General features: G+C 43.6%; 1 protein-coding gene and 1 long non-coding RNA gene across 3 annotated transcripts in view; one reads left to right on the top strand and one right to left on the bottom strand.

Moving 5' to 3' along the window:
* The window catches only part of LOC110522173 (enoyl-[acyl-carrier-protein] reductase, mitochondrial), a 22,627-nt gene extending 3,822 nt beyond the window's left edge, over positions 1–18,805 (bottom strand). For both annotated transcript variants that reach the window (XM_021600334.2, XM_036975732.1), the window contains exons 1-9: positions 18,122–18,805; positions 3,881–3,978; positions 2,532–2,663; positions 2,173–2,316; positions 1,878–1,980; positions 1,687–1,789; positions 1,513–1,586; positions 1,323–1,383; positions 1,122–1,194 (exon numbers count right to left, since the gene is read on the bottom strand). In XM_021600334.2, the coding sequence (XP_021456009.2) occupies positions 1,122–1,194; positions 1,323–1,383; positions 1,513–1,586; positions 1,687–1,789; positions 1,878–1,980; positions 2,173–2,316; positions 2,532–2,663; positions 3,881–3,978; positions 18,122–18,276 (943 nt within the window). In that variant the 5' untranslated portion in view covers positions 18,277–18,805. The remainder of the gene's footprint in view (positions 1–1,121; positions 1,195–1,322; positions 1,384–1,512; positions 1,587–1,686; positions 1,790–1,877; positions 1,981–2,172; positions 2,317–2,531; positions 2,664–3,880; positions 3,979–18,121) is intronic.
* LOC118964440 lies at positions 7,911–11,122 on the top strand. Its single transcript, XR_005051468.1, has 2 exons — positions 7,911–8,263; positions 9,779–11,122. It is a non-coding gene; the product is annotated as an uncharacterized LOC118964440 (long non-coding RNA).

Below are 18,805 nucleotides of genomic sequence, written 5' to 3'. Positions count from 1 at the left end.
CACAGCTCATCACACTGAACACACCATCCCCACTGTCAAACATGCTGGTGGCAGCATCATGGTTTGGGCCTGCTTTTCTTCAGCAGGGAGAGGGAAGATGGTTAAAATTGATGGGAAGATGGATGGAGCCAAATACAGGACCATTCTGGAAGAAAACCTGATGGAGTCTGCAAAAGACCTGAGACTGGGACGGAGATTTGTCTTCCAACAAGACAATGATCCAAAACATAAAGCAAAATCTACAATGGAATGGTTCAAAAATAAACATATCCAGGTGTTAGAATGGCCAAGTCAAAGTCCAGACCTGAATCCAATCGAGAATCTGTGGAAAGAACTGAAAACTGCTGTTCACAAATGCTCTCCATCCAACCTCACTGAGCTCGAGCTGTTTTGCAAGGAGGAATGGGAAAAAATGTCAGTCTCTCGATGTGCAAAACTGATAGAGACATACCCCAAGCGACTTACAGCTGTAATCGCAGCAAAAGGTGGCGCTACAAAGTATTAACTTAAAGGGGCTGAATAATTTTGCACGCCCAATTTTTCAGTTTTTGATTTGTTAAAAAAGTTTGAAAAATCCAAGAAATGTCGTTCCACTTCATGATTGTGTCCCACTTGTTGTTGATTCTTCACAAAAAAATACAGTTTTATATCTTTATGTTTGAAGCCTGAAATGTGGCAAAAGGTCGCAAAGTTCAAGGGGGCCGAATACTTTCGCAAGGCACTGTAAAAACAATGTGAAACCTATATGGAAATCATTTATTTTGTCGAGGTTACATTGTCAGAACATACACACTTTTATTATAAGATTCATAGATGACTGACATAATTCATATATTCTGCCTCAAATATGTCACAATCATGTATTCAATTGTGTATGTCATATAAGGAATATACTGTAAGTCAACACATACAAATACACCGTGACATATAAGGACAAATATACAAAATATTACCAGATCCTATGTAATTACATTAATTATTCGATTTTTGTATTAATTTTTCAAGATTCTTATTTGTTTTTCATTATTATTTTCCATATGGAGACATGGTTCAGTCTTTGAAAGTTGGATCAAGTGTTCACTCGAAGGTTAAAGTGAGTGAGCTTTGTGCAGCAAGTTTACCTTTACTATTGTTTCTTTTCCACTGCGTCATCCAGAATCCTTGTAATGTTATATTCTTAAAAATGAGAGATTTCTTTTTTCGGGAGCCAAAGAAAACAGAAATGTCAAGGATGTGCTGTCAGCAAGGTTATATATGGTGCAATTTACAGTGCAATTTGAGAATCATTTGCGATTTACGTTGAACAACAAAAATGAACTCACAGCTGGAATCTGGAGAGGCTTTTTGGCCATCCCACCATATGTCACTAAAGTTGCCCCATCACTGTGAGGGCATTCAAAAAGAGGGATTAGCTTTCACAGAGAATCAGTCCTTTCAAAGCCTAAATTAACATGATGGATTACATTATTTATGCAGACCATGTTGCAGTAAAGATTTTGGCTAGAAACCTACCAAAGACTAGAGAGGACAAGTCCACCACTCCGGCCTCCCACACAGTTCAAACCCAGGATGGGCTTTGGGAGCTCCTAAAATGGCAATACATTAGTGTAGTCTACAGTTGACTGTTGGAAAGAAGCCAATACCTCTAATCTCATCATACATTTGATGGTGTATCTATTCTCTTACCTGAATTACGTTATCCAAACCTAGACATTGCAGCTCTTCTTCAGTGATAACAAAATCAGCTCCCATCGATTTTAGTTCCTCCTCCAACTCTTGTCGATTGGGTCTGAGAGAAAACATGAAAAATGTACTCATTGAATTAAAATACGAACACTATTGTTATGGTCTGGGTCGATACTAGACAGAGTCCCCACCTGTCTCTGATGATGTTGATGGTCTTCACCCCCAAGACAGCAGCTATTTGAATGACAGCCTGACCCACTGCACTGTTGGATCCATTCTGCATCACAGTGGCCCCTGCAGACAATGAATAAATGATTGAAGTAAGTAATTATTTATTCATGAATTAATACTTGTTTACTGCTTATGAAGCACCATTTCATACAAAGTTTCCCACTTGAGTAACAGTAGCTTGTACAGGCAACAAGAATAGACCAAAAAGACAGGGTGTCCCAAATAAATAATGTTTATCGAACTACTGTTGTCTACCTGGTTTGAGTGTAACAAAGTCCTGCAGCATCCTGTAGGCAGTGCAGGGGTTCACCCCGATGGTAGCAGCCCCCAGCAGAGGGATGTCCTTGGAGACCTGGAGAAGGTCATCAGCCTCACACACTGCCTCTGTCCTCCATGTACCTTTAAACAGAACCCCACCCAAACGCTGTCTCACAATGATGATGTCATGTCACACAACACAAATACAACAAGTAGTTTGAGACTCTAGTCTCAATCATTTCATATCACTAGGTCTGGTCAGGGTAAAATGGAAGGTATCCACATGGCCCTCCCATCACTGTGGTTTTACAGACAGAAGAGGAATGTACTGTAGTACTGATGTACTATTTTCTCACCAAAGCCAGCATCCCACGGTATGGCCCAGTCTCCTGGTCTCAAAGAGGTGACCTTCCGACCAACCTCCACCACCTCCCCCACTCCCTCATTCCCACCCACAGCAGGAAACACTGGAAGGATTGGGTATGTGCCTGTGGATAACAATGCAAATAACTGTTTTATACCCTGTGTAGTCTTGAAAACCCGATCCCTAGGCAACAGCAGTGGGAGGCGAACTGAATGTCTAGAGAGAATCTATGGTAACACGAGGTAACCGGCGCCAGGCTCCAGCACCTTATGGGTGCAAAAGGAAAAGTAGGATAATAAGCAGGATAAACCAAGGTTATGCCAAAATTAGGGTGGTTGAGGCTGGGGTTAGGGTTGTGGTTGAGGCTGGGGTTAAGGATGAACTGGAATGTTGACATGAAGCTAGGGCTAGGGTTGTGGTTGAGGCTGGGGTTGGGGATGTGGTTGAGGCTGGGATTAGGATCGTGGTTGAGACTGGGGTTAGGGTTGTGGTTGAGGCTGGGGTTAGGGATGTGGTTGAGGCTGGGGTTAGGGATGTGGTTGAGGCTGGAGTTAGTGTTGTGGTTGAGGCTGGAGTTAGTGTTGTGGTTGAGACTGGGATTAGGGATGTGGTTGAGGCTGGGGTTAGGGTTGTGGTTGAGGCTGGGATTAGGGATGTGGTTGAGGCTGGGGTTAGGGTTGTGGTTGAGGCTGGAGTTAGTGTTGTGGTTGAGGCTGGGATTAGGGATGTGGCTGAGGCTGGGTTTAGGGTTGAACCTTGACATGGACATGAAGCTAGGTTTAGGGTTGTGTTGAGGCTGGGGTTAGGGTTGTGGCTGAGGCTGGGTTTAGGGTTGAACCTTGACATGGACATGAAGCTAGGTTTAGGGTTGTGGTTGAGGCTGGGGTTAGGGTTGTGGCTGGGGTTAGGGTTGTGGTTGAGGCTGGGGTTAGGGATGTGGCTGAGGCTGGGTTTAGGGTTGAACCTTGACATGGACATGAAGCTAGGTTTAGGGTTGTGGTTGAGGCTGGGGTTAGGGTTGTGGCTGGGGTTAGGGTTGTGGCTGAGGCTGGGGTTAGGGTTGTGGCTGAGGCTGAGGCTGAGGCTGGGGTTAGGGTTGTGGCTGAGGCTGAGGCTGGGGTTAGGGTTGTGGCTGAGGCTGGGGTTAGGGTTGTGGCTGAGGCTGGGGTTAGGGTTGAACCGGGATGTGGACATAAGCCTAATGTAACCCTAGCCCTGTTCAACCACCTCTACATGCTTTAGTCTTAGTTATTATGAAGTGTTACCAAATCTCTTAAAGATACAGTCTCTATTAACTGATTATCTATCATGTATGATTGATTCATGCAGTATGAATGTTACCTTGTAGCATGTTAATATCAGCTGGATTCACTGGTGCTGCCAACATCCTCAGTCTGACACTGTGTTGACCCAGGGCTGGCAAGGACATCTCCTCCATTCTATTACACGGACAATAACACAATCACGTAAACTACAAATTGCCATCCACATTGATGTTTAGGTGTTTCTTTATTCATATTGAGGAAACAAGTTTACAGCTACATCAATGATAAAGACTTAAAACTGGAGAAACAGCACATGGCCATAATGTCTTTGACAATCTTTTTTATATATTTTTCAATTCGCTTTGGGGCTATTTTCACACGTATGTGGTGAATTTTCAAAACTCTTAGTACAAAACTACAAACTGGTAACACTTGTAACGCAGCAAGTCTTATATTGCAAATCCTTTTTATTGTGCCCTCATTGATCCAGTATACTGTGAAACATTGATTTAAATCACCCAAAACACAACATAATGACATCTTCTCAATTTAATTGTTTTAACGCCCAGTTAATCCAACGAGGAAAAATGCAAGACACGTGTTTCAAAATAGCCCTGTGAATGTAATTTGCTACAGCACTCTAAGTTACAGTACATTACACTGTTTTCACATTAGGAAATGCACTTGCTTTAGTCCTCAAAATATCCTCTCTTTCTAGCCCATGTCTGATCAAAGGTGTGATCATTGAAGGTGTGATCATTGAAGGTGTGATCATTGAAGGTGTGATCATTTCACAATCATTGATGGGAAAAAATATATATATTGTTCCGATATAATTACAAAATAGGTGTACTGTAATCAAATGAAATAAATTGAATTAATTAAATTAATGTAACTTTTAGCATGGCACTAGTTTTCATCATGCCGGTCTTGAACATTTGGCCATAGGCTCTCATCGACATCACAGTAAATATTCTCACTGTTTATGCACCTGGGGGAAAAAAACTTTTGGCAAGGCAAACTCGACTTGAGTGGGTTGAGTCACTGATGTTATCTTCCTGTCCGGTCTTGTGCCCCCTCGGGCTCGTGTGGTAGGGGAGATCTTCTCTGCCTTGTCTCAGGGTAGTAAGTTTGTGGTCTGTTCATATCCCTCTGGTGTTGTGGGGGATACGCTTTGACAAAGTGAGTGGGGTTATATCCTGCCTGGTTGGCCCTATCCAGGGGTGTCTTCAGACAGGGCCACAGTGTCTCCCGACCCCCCTATCTCAGTCTCCAGCATCTATGTTGCAATAGTCTATGTGCCTGAGGGCTACGGTCATTCTGTCCTATCTGGTGTTTTTCTCCTGTATTATCTGGTGTCCTGTATGATCTTAAGTAATAGCCCTCTAAATCGCCCATCTCTCTCTCTCTCCCTCTCTCCCTCCCTCCTCCTCCTCCTCCTCCCGGAGGACCTGAGCCCTAGGACCATGCCTCAGGACTACCTGGCCTGATGACTCCTGGCTGTTCCCATCCCCAGTCCACCTTGTCGTGCGGCTGATCCAGTTTCTACTGTTCTGCCTGCGGTTATGGAACCCTGTCCTTTTCACCAGATGTGCTACCCTATCCCGGGCCTGCTGTTTTGACCCTCTCTCTCCCGCTCTCTCTACCACACCTGCTGTCTCGACCTCTGAATGCTTGGCTATGAAAAGCCAACTGATATTGACTCCTGAAGTGCTGGCCTGTTGCACCCTCTATAACCACTGTGATTATTATTTGACCATGCTAGTTCTATGACCGTTTGAACATCTTGATGAACGATCTGGCATTAATGGCCATGTACTCTTATAATCTCTACCCGGCACAGCCAGAAGAGGACAGGCCACCCCTCAGAACCGGGTTCTCTTTAGGTTTTTCCTAGCCACCGTGCTTCTACATTTGCATTGCTTGCTCTTTGGGGTTTTAGGCTGGGTTCTGTACACGACCTTTGTGACAATCTGTTGATGTAAAAAGCTTTATAAATACATTTGATTGATTGATTGAAGTGGATTTAACAGCTGACATCGATAAGGGCTTTCACATGGATTCACCTGGTCAGTCTATGTCATGGAAAGTGTTTCCTGAAGTTTTGTCCACCCAGTGTACATATGAAGTGGGTAAAACAGTATGTAAACATTATTAAAGTGACCAGTGTTCAATGACTATATACATAGGGCAGCAGTCTCTAAGGTGCAGGGTTGAGTACCGGGATGTAGCCGGCTAGTAACAGTGATTAAAGTTCAGGGCATGGTACTGGGCAGAGGCCAGCTGGTGGTGACTATTTAACTGGAGATAGAAGCTGTTTTTCAGTCTCTCGGTCCCAGCTTTAATGTACATATACTGTCTCTGCCTTTCAGATGGAAGCGGGTGAACAGGCCGTGGCTCGGGTGGCTGAGGTCCTTGATGATCTTCTTGTCCTTTCTGTGACACTGGGTGCTGTAGATGTCCTGGAGGGCAGGCAGTGTGCCCCTGGTAATGTGTTGGGCTGACCGCACCATCATCTAGAGAGCCCTGCAGTTGTGGACGGTGCAGTTGCCGTACCAGGAGGTGATACAGCCCGACAGGATGCTCTCAATGGTGCATCTGTAGAAGTTTGTGAGGGTCTTGGGGGCCAAGCCACATATCTTCATCCCCCTGAGGTTGAAGAAGCGCTATTGTCTGTATAGAGAAACCATTTCAGGTTGTCAGTGATGTGCACGCAGAGGAACTTGAAGCTTTTCACCCTCTCCACTGCGGCCCCGTTGATGTGGGATGGGGGGGGGGGGGTGTGTGTGCTCCCTCTGCTGTCTCCTGAAGTCCACGATCAGCTCCTTCGTTTTGTTGACATTGAGGGAGAGGTTATTTGAGGGGGAGGAGTTATTTGACCTGGCGAAATCCTGCACGGAGCCTTCACCGTGCTGCCACTTTAAGAGCGCATCAGCAGTAAGGAAGGAGGAAATAAAGATAGCTCCTCCGGCTCTCTGTGCAAAGCGCTCGGTTGGCGCGCAGTTTGACAGTGTGTGCAACTTTGCAGAAGTCTTGTTTATTTTCAGCTTGCTTAGTTGTAAAGTCGCTCCGCAGGTGTTACCGCTCTACGTCGTGGTTGTAATATTTTGGGACCGCTCCTGTCATTGTTCGCATGGCGTAGTAGCAACATTGTTGCGAAGCTTTGAAAAACAAACCGTCAGGTGTATCAGACGGACAGACAGTGCAACTTCAAGCCTGAAGTCAACTGCAAAGAACACCCCCTCTCTCTCTTACTCTCATTTCCCCTCTATCGCTCCAGTACTTTACTCTGCAGCAGACTGTCTTTTTTTGTTAGGGCGCTCCCTTTGGTGTTTAGTGTCGAGCGACTATTAGTCCCCTGCCAGTTGTATTTGGTGTGACGTTTTAGTTAAGAGAGTTTCCGTGAGAGTTATTGTTTATTGTTGTTTGAACTGTATTGATTTTGTGTGGGACTATTTACATTTCGCCGAGAATATTATTTTTTGACATTTTAAGGCCTTAGTTTGGTCTATGAACCCCCCACCCCACACATCCATTCATATCTCCTGCACTCCTCCCCTGGGAGGTAATACAGATCATTACAAATAATTTGATGTTGATGACTGGGTTCTTGTCAATTGCTTCTATGAAGTTGCAGTTAAATTGCTCTGCCATTGTAAGGAAGTGCTATTTCTTATGCAGGTGACCAGCCTACTGCTATTACATTGCTATAACTGAGACAACGTATTTTCACAGTAAAACATGTTAGGTCCCATACAGGATAGCTCCCACACCCACACACACAGCACACACACATTACACACACTAACTGCCGAGGACACACAGATAAGACATACACCCACACATTGGGAGGAAGAGACAGCCTTGACTTGCAGAAACCAGCGCACACACCTAATCTCCTTTCTAGCCGAACATTGTGTGACTGAGGACAGCGCACACACCTAATCTCCTTTTTAGCTGAACATTGTGTGACAAAGAACAAGACTCAGAGGGATGACGGACGGCCCAACAGGGCCAATCCAAGAAGACTACACCTCAGCCTGAACCAACCCGAAGACCCGATCTTCTAGAATCAACCTACTTTCTGTTCTGTATATGAGACATGTGCACTCTGTTATCTGCGCTTCTTTTCTGCTGGTTCCTTAAGAACCGAATGAAATGGCCCGTATACGTTGTACCAGATATCTTTACTCATAATTAAACTGTCACTTGTCATACAATAGACCACCTTGTCTGAATCGATCCTTGACCGGCTCACCCTCCTACATATCCCATTATTAACAGAAACTTGGTAGCAGAGGGATGGTTTACTAACGACCCAGTCCAGAGTGGTTGATGTGGGTGTGAGGGGGCGAGTTGGTGAAAGGACGGTTCCCGGAGGACAGGTGAAAACCATTCGGGGGTGGACAACAATTCTGCTCAACTCGGGAAACTGATCTCTGGTCGACCACAAAATAAGGTAAGCAAAACCTGTTTTATCAAACTTTGCATATTGTCGAATAGTCATACCAAATTACGATCAGTAGTACCGAGTGTGGGTAAGAATTTTTGTGTAAATTTTATATAAATAATGGACTTGAAATTGACAGTGAAGTAAACATATGTGGTAATTAGAATATCCCGATAGTCCGGCATGAGAACGGTCCGGTGGCAGACACCGGTAAGGGATGAGTAGTAGTTAGAATATTCCGATAGTCCGGCATGAGAACGGTCCGGTGGCAGACACCGGTAAGGGATATTTAGTAGTAGACCTAATATTAATAGAATATTCTGATAGTCCGGCTGTGAACGGTCTGGTGGCAGACACCAGTAAGGAATAAATAATATAGTCTAGGATAGATTTTCACCGATAGTCCGGCTAGTGACCGGTCCAGCTGTGTCTGGTAAGGTGGTCTATTATTGAGTATTGATGTGACCAGGATTATATTCTATGTATAAGTGATATTCGTTCGGGCGTCTGAAAAAGGGCGTGATCAGTTTTATCATTAACATCTGAGTATGATTCGATCATTCATCTGCAAAAGATAAATCCAATTAGTGTTTTAGATAGAACCAATAGCCGGTAGTGTCCGGTGAGGTTAAAATCCAATAGCTGGTAGTGTCCGGTGAGGTGTCTACAATAGATTAATGTATGATTAAGATATGTTGGACTGAAAAGTCCGCTTTGTGTTGTGGCCAGAATGAATGTGATAAATGTACTAATGTGTGATGTCATAGAATAAGATGTTCTAATTGAACAATTGTGTTTAAAACTATGTCCATGTAATAATATTTGTGTGTTGACTATAGACTAAATGTAAACGGCGTTTCACAAGTCCCTGATATTATTACCATTATTTAAAATTATTGTGAGCAAAGTATTTCCTAAATTCAAAAAAAAAAAAAAAAAAATCTATTATCCAAATTGTTAAAACATAGTTTATGTTGATAATCATTTCCTGAATTGGTGGCTCGTGTTTAATCATTAAAACATTATTGTTTAAAATTCTGGATATATGACGGAGAGGCTCTGAGTTAAGACAGAGTACGAGTAATAGTGTCTCCTAAGAATACATCACTGGCACGAGCCAGTGACGGGCTAAGTATATCCAAAGAGTGTACAAAATATTTCTAAAAAAAAACACGTCAAATCAGCACCTAAGACAGGTGGAGGAGAGGTTTGGCATTACACACAAGTTTGGCTCTGTGTATAGGCCGCAATCGCAGGGCCTTGTGGAACGCTGTAATCAAAATCTGAAAGCTAAAATAGCTAAAGTATGTGCAGGAACTAAATTGACCTGGGTGGAAGCCCTGCCCCTGGCACTGATGGCCATGAGGTCCTCACCAGGTGCAGGGACACATCTTTCACCCCATGAAATAATGACAGGTAGAGTAATGCCAGGGCCACCAAGAGAGGGAGGTCATATGCCCCCTCTTGATGTGCACCAAATAGGGATGTCTGACTATGTGAAGAAATTGACGGAATTGTCTGCAGCTCTCTCCAAACAGATACACCGTGTCGCAGAGAGGGAGCTGACTGACGTCCCGGAACAACCAAGGGTAAAAGTTGGGGACTGGGTAAGGATCAAGGTCCACAAGAGAAAGTGGGCTGATCCCAGGTGGACTGGACCGTACGAAGTGAAGGAGGTTACTTCACACTCAGTCCAGGTCAAAGGTAAATTAGGCGCACCTTGGCACCACCTGACACATTGTACACCAGCCCCAACCCCTGCCAGAACTCTGGCTGAAGTAAGAAGTGATTTACTCACATCCAATTCGAATTCAAATTCTGACATCCCTCCCGTCTGATCATGTGGAGGAGACTCCCATCCTCAGATGATAGGGACACTAGAGTAGCACCATGGGCTAGAAGGGCTAGGAGACCATGGGAAAGACTGGGTTGTTCTGGCCCATTGTTTGTCCTAATTATAGTCAATGTTGTTTTGACATTGGGAGTAATGATATGGGCAGCCCAGCGTATAATCACTGACCAGGAACAGACTACCCAGCTAAACATCACCAATGCTTCAATATTCTCGGATACGCATGTTCTGTCTAAACGTCAAGTTCAGAATAATGACTTTGAGTGTACTGCAGAATTGATTAGGTCAGCTACTCTGTGTATCCCGCCTAACGCTACTACCACTGTTATACTTACCTGGGGTGTTATTGGAAGCCCAGGTGGCGGTTATGGTACTCATGCAATCAGTTGGTCTAGATCAGTGTGGTACATGACAGAAGGGGGGTATAATAAATGGACGTGGAAGAATTTAGTGGCAGAGACTGGTCCTGACTGGTCTAGCTGGACAGTGCATCAGATGGCACTCCTGTGGCGGAGCAGGTTGACGTTAACTAAAGTTACAACTGGTTTGAAATTGGTAATCAAACACAGGGAAGGTGGTATGACTTATGACCTCCATTGTAACTTTCCTTTGTGGTCTGATCAGCCTCATTGGAAAGCCATTTGGATGGAGAATCTAGGGTAATTTGTAATACTGATATTAAGGTAATTTAATACAAAAATGCAGTGAAATTTACATTATAGTGTCAATATATTTTCTCTGATGAACGTGGTGTGAAAATTTAGCTAGGATAAGTTTTATTTATGGTGGACTCATGTTAAGTATTTGGGACATATTTTGAGCCAACAGGGCAGGGAAGAAATTTAGATTTGTGTTTGGTTTTAACACCTGTGTATAGGGGGTTCCATTTGAATATTTAATTTGTGGTCATGGGTAATACGGTTTGTTTTTATTTTTATTTTTAAGGTAAATTAATTATAGTGGGGTTTAATTAACCTATATAAGGACTTTAGAAAGTGCCACCATAGACATGTTTTTCTAAAAAAAAAATCCATGAGTTTAGATAAAGCCAAACAGTGAGACATTTAGTTCAAATTTGGAAACATGAGAAAACGAGCTACAGACAGATAAGGGGAAAAGGCAGACAGAAGAGCCCTCCCCTGCACTGCAGAGACCTTGAAGGTTGGAGAGCAGAGAGGAGAAGTTTGAAAAGGGAGCCAGGACGAGCAAAGATAACAGAATGTGTAGATAACAGTTACTGAGTGGAGACAAAAGGGATAATTGGACATGTGGAAAATGAAAGGGGCGCTCCTACATGATAATGTCAGAACAGAAGGATAATATACTAATCTTACCTAAGTCATTATTTAGAGTAGGTAAGGTTGTTACCTGGGCAGAGCCAGGTATCAAAAGGGGGATGGGTAAATTGTGGTCTAGGATAGGATGGGGCCTATTGGATAAGAAACTAAAGATATAATCAGATAAAACATATGAGAAACTGTTTGTTAACCAAGCCTGTATGTCCAGGATTTTATGCATTACAGGTGAACTACAGGTGAAGTCACTCAATCCAGTCCCAGAGGCTTGTTGGGGGGACCATACAAGGACTCCTGGTGACAGCTAGCTGAAAGAGCTACCCGGATTCATATCGCACGGGGGAGGGTAGGACACTGACACTGTCGAACAATAAACAGTGTTCGAGAGGAGAACTGGAATTAACAGGATTCCGGGGGCCATCTCTCGAATGAAGTAACCCTCCCTGTCCTGTCACCCCTGTTTTTGTTCATAGAAGTGAAGATGTGTCTGGCTCTTGCTAGTGATGTGTTCTCTGGGAGAGGGTGGGGCTTTACAGGAGTGTCAGTGTACCTGTGTAATGGGGGAGGGTGTCCATATGGGGATTACATGATAACCAACTTGGGACAATTCTAGGATTGGAGAAGAGGGTATTCTTATAGCATAGGGGATCCCACAAAGGTGGATAGGTTTTCCATCATATGGGGAAAACCTGGTAGCACTGTTGAACTTTGTAAAGGTGATGAAATCCTACTAACCATCAAAACTATTAAGCTCTCTGATGCAGGCACTTACACCCTCGGACTACAAAGGACCGGGACAGACACGATGGGTGTGTTTTCTATTAGGGAGCTGCCAAAACCAGAGGTCCCAGACGAACCAGGGCCAGACACACTCCTCTACCACCCCTGGACCGAACCTGCCACCTACCACCACTGTGTTAAAAAATCCTATTCAGGTAATTAATGTTAGAGACTACACAGCTATTGATCAATTAGGCACTGAGACTGGGTTTTGATGGTAGGGACAATTTGTGGCTGTCTTATATGAGGTACACAGCTAAAACCCTGAGAAGAAAGGACTGCACTATTTGTAGTCATGCTAGACTTGTTCTGGCTACACACCCATTTGCTATAGGAGAAGGAGAGGGGTGGTTGTGTATTCTGAGAGGTTTTTACCAGGTTCAGCCCAATTCAACCCTCTGTTCCTCTTTGAGCCTTGTGTTTCCTACAGTACCTCCTCATCGGGCCCCTTGGGGTGTTAAGGCATATGGTGGCAATTACAGTTGCATCACGGGTACAGGTAGTGGCATGGACTATGGGAGATTGCCTGAAGCTGATTGCAGCAGTAACATAACCATTTATGCCACTTGGCCAGTTACAGGCCTAAACCAAACTAGTGGTCTGGCTGATGTGTGGTGAATATGTGGACCCAAAAGAGTACTGAGACCCATTCTTAGAGGAGACTGGCAAGGTACGTGTGCTCTGACCAGTTTGATAATTCCACTGACCATTGTTGATGTTACTTCTGAACAGCTGTTGGGTTTTGTATCCAGGGGACCTGAAAACATTCCATCCCATGGGAGACATAGATGTAGTGCTCCATGGACAGAGGATGTAGTTGACATACACACTAACCTGTTGGGAGTGCCAGTGGGGGTTCCTCATGAGTTTCAGGCCTTGGGTAGGAATGATGGACTCTGGCACTTACTACCTATTATAGGTCGAGCCATAGTGGATGCTAGACAGACTGCATGGATCAGTTATATCTACTATAATCAACAGCGTTTTGTGAATTACCCCCGTGATGCACTCACTGGTCTGTCTGAACAGCTTGAGGCCACATCTAGGGTTGCCAGACAGTCTGCAAGATGTTCGGTGAACAATGTTGCACGTATATTCCTAATAACACCACTCCAGATGGTGGTATAGCTAAGGCCTTTAATGGGCTTGGTGCACTATCTGCTGAGATGAGGACCATGGCGGGGGTGGAGGAGTCTGGACTGTTCTTTTGGTTGGGAGCCTGGTTTGGTAAGTACACTGGTATGGTGGTTACTGGATTTCTGACCCTAATTCTTGTATTTGTATTATTGATGTGTTGTGCTGCTTGCATCATACCGTGTTTTAAGAAGTCTGTTACAGATGTGACTCTAACATGTTTAATCCCATTAATGACTACGGATAACCCCAGTTGTAATTGCTCTGCCTGGGATGCTGTCTATCCCATGACTAAATCTACTGCTAGGAAACCATTGTTTTCCAACAAGGTTGCCAGGGCACATTTCACCTGTGTCAAAATGACGGGAGGCGGTACTAATGTGGGACAGGTTCCTGGGAATTGGTGTCTGGATACAATCAACATTGTTGGGAGTTTCAGTCCAATATCCAGAGCAGATGTGAGGTGGTGGTGTGGCAACACTGTCCTGTTTGATAAATTACCCTCCAATACTACTGGAAGCTGTGCACTTGTTACTCTCCTTTTGCCTGTTTCTATCTACCCTACAGAGGCTGGAGACCTCATCCTTAGGGTCCAGAGGGTGAACCCTGAATATCCAGGGGACGTTCCAGGCGTGCCACCACCCCATCTAGTGGTGATCCGACGTACATAGACGCCATTGGAGTCCCAAGGGGAGTTCCTGACGAGTACAAGTTGGTGGATCAGGTGGCAGCTGGGTTTGAGTCCTCCATTTGTTGGTGGTGCACTGTTAATAAAAATGTGGATAGAATACATTCCAGAATCGCATTGCAGTGGATATGCTACCGGCAGAGAAAGGTGGAGCTTGCACTATGTTTGGTGAACAGTGTTGTATTTTCATCCCTAATAACACAGCCTCCGATGGTAGCTTGACCGTAGCCCTAGAAGGTTTGAGGACTCTTAATGGTAAAATGAAATCTCATTCTGGGATTGATACCTCAATGTGGGACTCCTGGATGAGTGCCTTTGGTAAATATAAAACCCTGGTCTCCTCCATTTTGGTCTCCATTTCGGTGTTCGCGGCCATTTTGGTTCTCTGTGGATGCTGTTGCATTCCATGTATCCGTTCCCTCACCACTAGGGTTATCTCTAGAGCTATTGACCCTTCCCCCCTTTCCCAGATGTTTCCTCTGCTTGCTAATGACCTGCCCAAATTTGAGGATGAGGTTGAGAGTGCCTACTAGGTTTTGTTTTTCTTTTCATGAAATGCTATGACTGCTGAAATAAGGGATAATGAGTGACACCCTAGTGGGTGTCAAAAAGGGGGGCTTAAATTTCACATCATTTTCTTTTGTTCTGTTTTTCAATGAGCTGTTGTTCTCTTTTGGCATGAGGGTTGCAAGTTCCTAGGTGGCTGGTAGCCAATCTAGTACATAGTGGGATCGAATGGAGAACATGAAGGTATTTTCAACTTTGTAATTGTTAGCCTAGTTTATGTCACATCTCTTAGGAGATGTGAAGAGAGGGAATCACAACACTTTTCCTTCTGGGAAAAGTTTTCTTTTTGTGTCTGGATCTAGTTAGGTTGTGTCACGTCTCTGGGGAGACGTGAAGAGAGGGATTTGTAAGGAAGTGCTATTTCTTATGCAGGTGACCAGCCTACTGCTATTACATTGCTATAACTGAGACAACGTATTTTCACAGTAAAACATGTTAGGTCCCATACAGGATAGCTCCCACACCCACACACACAGCACACACACATTACACACACTAACTGCCGAGGACACACAGATAAGACATACACCCACACATTGGGAGGAAGAGACAGCCTTGACTTGCAGAAACCAGCGCACACACCTAATCTCCTTTCTAGCCGAACATTGTGTGACTGAGGACAGCGCACACACCTAATCTCCTTTTTAGCTGAACATTGTGTGACAAAGAACAAGACTCAGAGGGATGACGGACGGCCCAACAGGGCCAATCCAAGAAGACTACACCTCAGCCTGAACCAACCCGAAGACCCGATCTTCTAGAATCAACCTACTTTCTGTTCTGTATATGAGACATGTGCACTCTGTTATCTGCGCTTCTTTTCTGCTGGTTCCTTAAGAACCGAATGAAATGGCCCGTATACGTTGTACCAGATATCTTTACTCATAATTAAACTGTCACTTGTCATACAATAGACCACCTTGTCTGAATCGATCCTTGACCGGCTCACCCTCCTACATATCCCATTATTAACACCATTAAAATTGTATACGGTATTATTGATTGTTTTACTGGCAAACAGGCAGTGTTGCCAACTTAGCGACTTTGTCGCTATATTTAGCGAGTATTCAAAACCCTCTAGCGACACATTTTTTTCAAATCGACAAGCGACAAATCTAGCGATTTTTTTTCTGGTGTTTATTTGAGACTTTTAGAGACTCTGAAGTGAAAGCACGTATGTTCTTACTCTTCTCAACAAGCAGGGGCCCCACCCACGTCCCAAAGCACTCGCGCAGCAGTCCCTACCAGCTGCAGTCAGAGCAGGAGATGTTCACCCCTCCGTGGCCAGACTGCAAATGAATCACGCATGCGGGAAGCCGCCGCCGGCTGATCCCGCCCTGGCTTACATTCAGGGCGGGATGTAAATGTAAAATGTTATTTTTAAAAAAAAATCCCTGCACAAAAATGTATCACTGCATTTGACTCACACAGCCTCAGTCACTTACTCACCTTGTCCACTGCATCTCTGTGACATAAGCTAAACATCTAGCTGGCTAGCTCATCATGTCTCAGTCTAAACTGTACACTAAAAAATACAGAAAGGAGTGGGAATCAAACCCTGAATTCAAAGGCTGGCTGAACACGTTTATTGGAGATGATACACGGGCATACTGCCTGTATTGTAAGGCTGATTTCTACACCAAACTTAGTGATGTAAAAAGGCATGACAACTCAAAAACATACTCAAAAGGCAAAGCCTTATAACTGTTCCACCCAAAACAAGCTGCCATTTATGGTTAAAACAATTGACTCTGCAAAAAAGGCGCTATCGCTGAACACTGTTCCATGCTGTCATGTGATCACATTGGAGAAGCATGTAGAGCTGCTTTCTCAGACTCCACTGCTGCTACCCACTTCAAAATGCACAGGACAAAGTGCACAGAAATGATTAATGCTGTTCTAGCACCATACTTTCTGAAAAAGTTGGTCGCAGATGTGGGTGAGCAGCGTTTCAGCTTCCTCCTCGATGAGTCCACGGATGTAAGTGTTTCTAAGTACCTGGGGGTTGTGATAAGGTACTTTAGTGACACCAAGCAGACAATTGTATCAACATTTCTGGGGCTTGTTGAGTTGAAGGGAGGAGATGCCAAATCTATAGCCCGTGCTGTTGTGGCTTTCCTCGAGAAGTGTTGTCTTAAAAAAGAGAAACTCCTGGGGATAGGGACTGACAATGCCTCTGTTATGACGGGGATTAACAATGGGGTCCATAAAGTGATGGAGGAGGAGGAGTAAAGACTCAAATATCTGGTTCTTATTCACTGTGTGTGCCACTCTCTGCAGCTTGCTCATTTGTAGTTCTAAACATATTTAGGGTGTTTTTTTTACTCACTTTTTGTCTCTCCCACAATGTTATTCCTCTCTCCTACAGCGTCCATCACAATTACATGCACATGGCCAATTATGCAAATTAGGCGATGACGTCATTTAGCGACTTCTAGTGACTTTTAGGACAGCCAATAGCTACTTTGCCTTACTGAGGAGTTGGCAACACTGCAGGCTACACTCAGTCTCTTCTGCAGATAGATGTGTGTGCGTCTGGTAGTGGGTCTCTATCTATCCTACTCTTTTCCTTTCGGCAGGGTTAATACCTGCCTGGAGCCCGAACAAAAACCTTTATCTTTATCCTCTCTAACAATACCACTACAACCTTAAACAACTATATGGGTAATGCAAAGGGAAACTGCACTAAAATCTAAACGTGTTCATCCAACTGCCTTGGCTGTCTCAATCTGTGTGTGAAGATATGTCATAATCAGGAATGCCTGAACTTGGAGTCCGATAGAAAACCTAGGCAAACTGCAGTAACTGCAGTCAAAACACAGTGGTACAAGGTGCAGTACATGTCTTTTTAATTGTTTTTATTTAATGCTATTTGCCTTGGTTTTTGTAGGATTTTGTAGTTACTGCAAATTTGACTCTCCATTTTCTTTGAAACGGAACATAATTGAACCAGGACACTTTTTGTCACAAGAAAAAAAAACATACAAAAATGAATAATATAAAATAAATGGTCACAAGATAAAAATGACACAGAGCCTGATTTCAGTCTTAACTAAATTTGACCAAATGCGTAGTTACTGCTGTTTTCAATTGTATAGCAGAGTACATCAATTAAAATTATAATAGTCATTATAATAGTACATTACAGTATATATCATGCTATATGATATACTTTACAAATGTACATTTTCATTATGTAGTTCTTAATCTGTAGTAGAAAAAAACATAAGTAATTAAGTTAAGGATTAAGTAATAGTAAAATGTATTTTAACAAATGAGAAGACAATCATATTGAAAGTAATGTCAGCATTGCAATGTGAAACATGTATTTCTAGATGAAATACTGATTAGGTTTGGTGAAAAAGTGACTATGATTTTGTGTCTTGTACTGTACTTAGTCAATTGAAAATGTGCTTAGAGTTTTGAAACAAGTGCCTTTTAATGATCTGTTTTGAGCAAAACTATTTTCATTTCACAGTGAGCATCTCAAATTCCCTCGCAGATGTCTTCCAATCGACACACAAGTATGGCAACATCATATGATCCCTTACCTGACTGTGTCATAGTGATGTCCGTGCTTTCGGTAAACCAGTGCTGAGCAGGAGTGGAGTTGCCGTAGAGCACCAGGGGCCAGGGTGGTTCTGCTCTCTCTCTGCCACAGGGGCAGCACTCTTTTCTGGGTCAGTCTGAACAGAGGCCTCCTCATGACGATTGATGCAGCAAAGGCCACACTATGGATGAACCAGTTCTACTTCTACATGGCATTAATGGTACACTGCCTCTCAGTAATCTCACTTCCTTAAACCTGAAAGTCCTAATGGACTGGGAGGGTGAAGAAAGCATGTGTTTTCCCGTATCTCATCTTCACTGTGGTGCTGACCCTGAAGCTAAATATTTCATGATTGTGTAACAGCCTTCTAAAAATCGTAAATTCCCAATGTTCCTCATAAGAACGAAAGTCTGGAAAAGGTCAAATTGTAATCGCACAGAAGACATTCGTAGAGCTGAATTGAAGGGACAAGTTCAACCAAATGACAAAATGACCCATTGGTTTCTTTACCTTGAAAGCAGTCTGTGTACAAGGTATGATTTGGTTTTGGTTTCCAATTGCTAACGTTTTAGCATTTGTGGCACAAATCCCATTCAAGTCATGGTACAGATATTAGAATTTTTCGCTCATGTCCAAATCATCCAATATTATCTAAAATTGAATGTGAAGCTCAACAAAGTCACTC

Source organism: Oncorhynchus mykiss, chromosome 4, assembly GCF_013265735.2.
Source record: "Oncorhynchus mykiss isolate Arlee chromosome 4, USDA_OmykA_1.1, whole genome shotgun sequence".
Lineage (NCBI taxonomy): Eukaryota > Metazoa > Chordata > Actinopteri > Salmoniformes > Salmonidae > Oncorhynchus > Oncorhynchus mykiss.
Note: the sequence above shows the minus strand (reverse complement) of the source record. Positions and strands in the feature narration are given on the sequence as shown.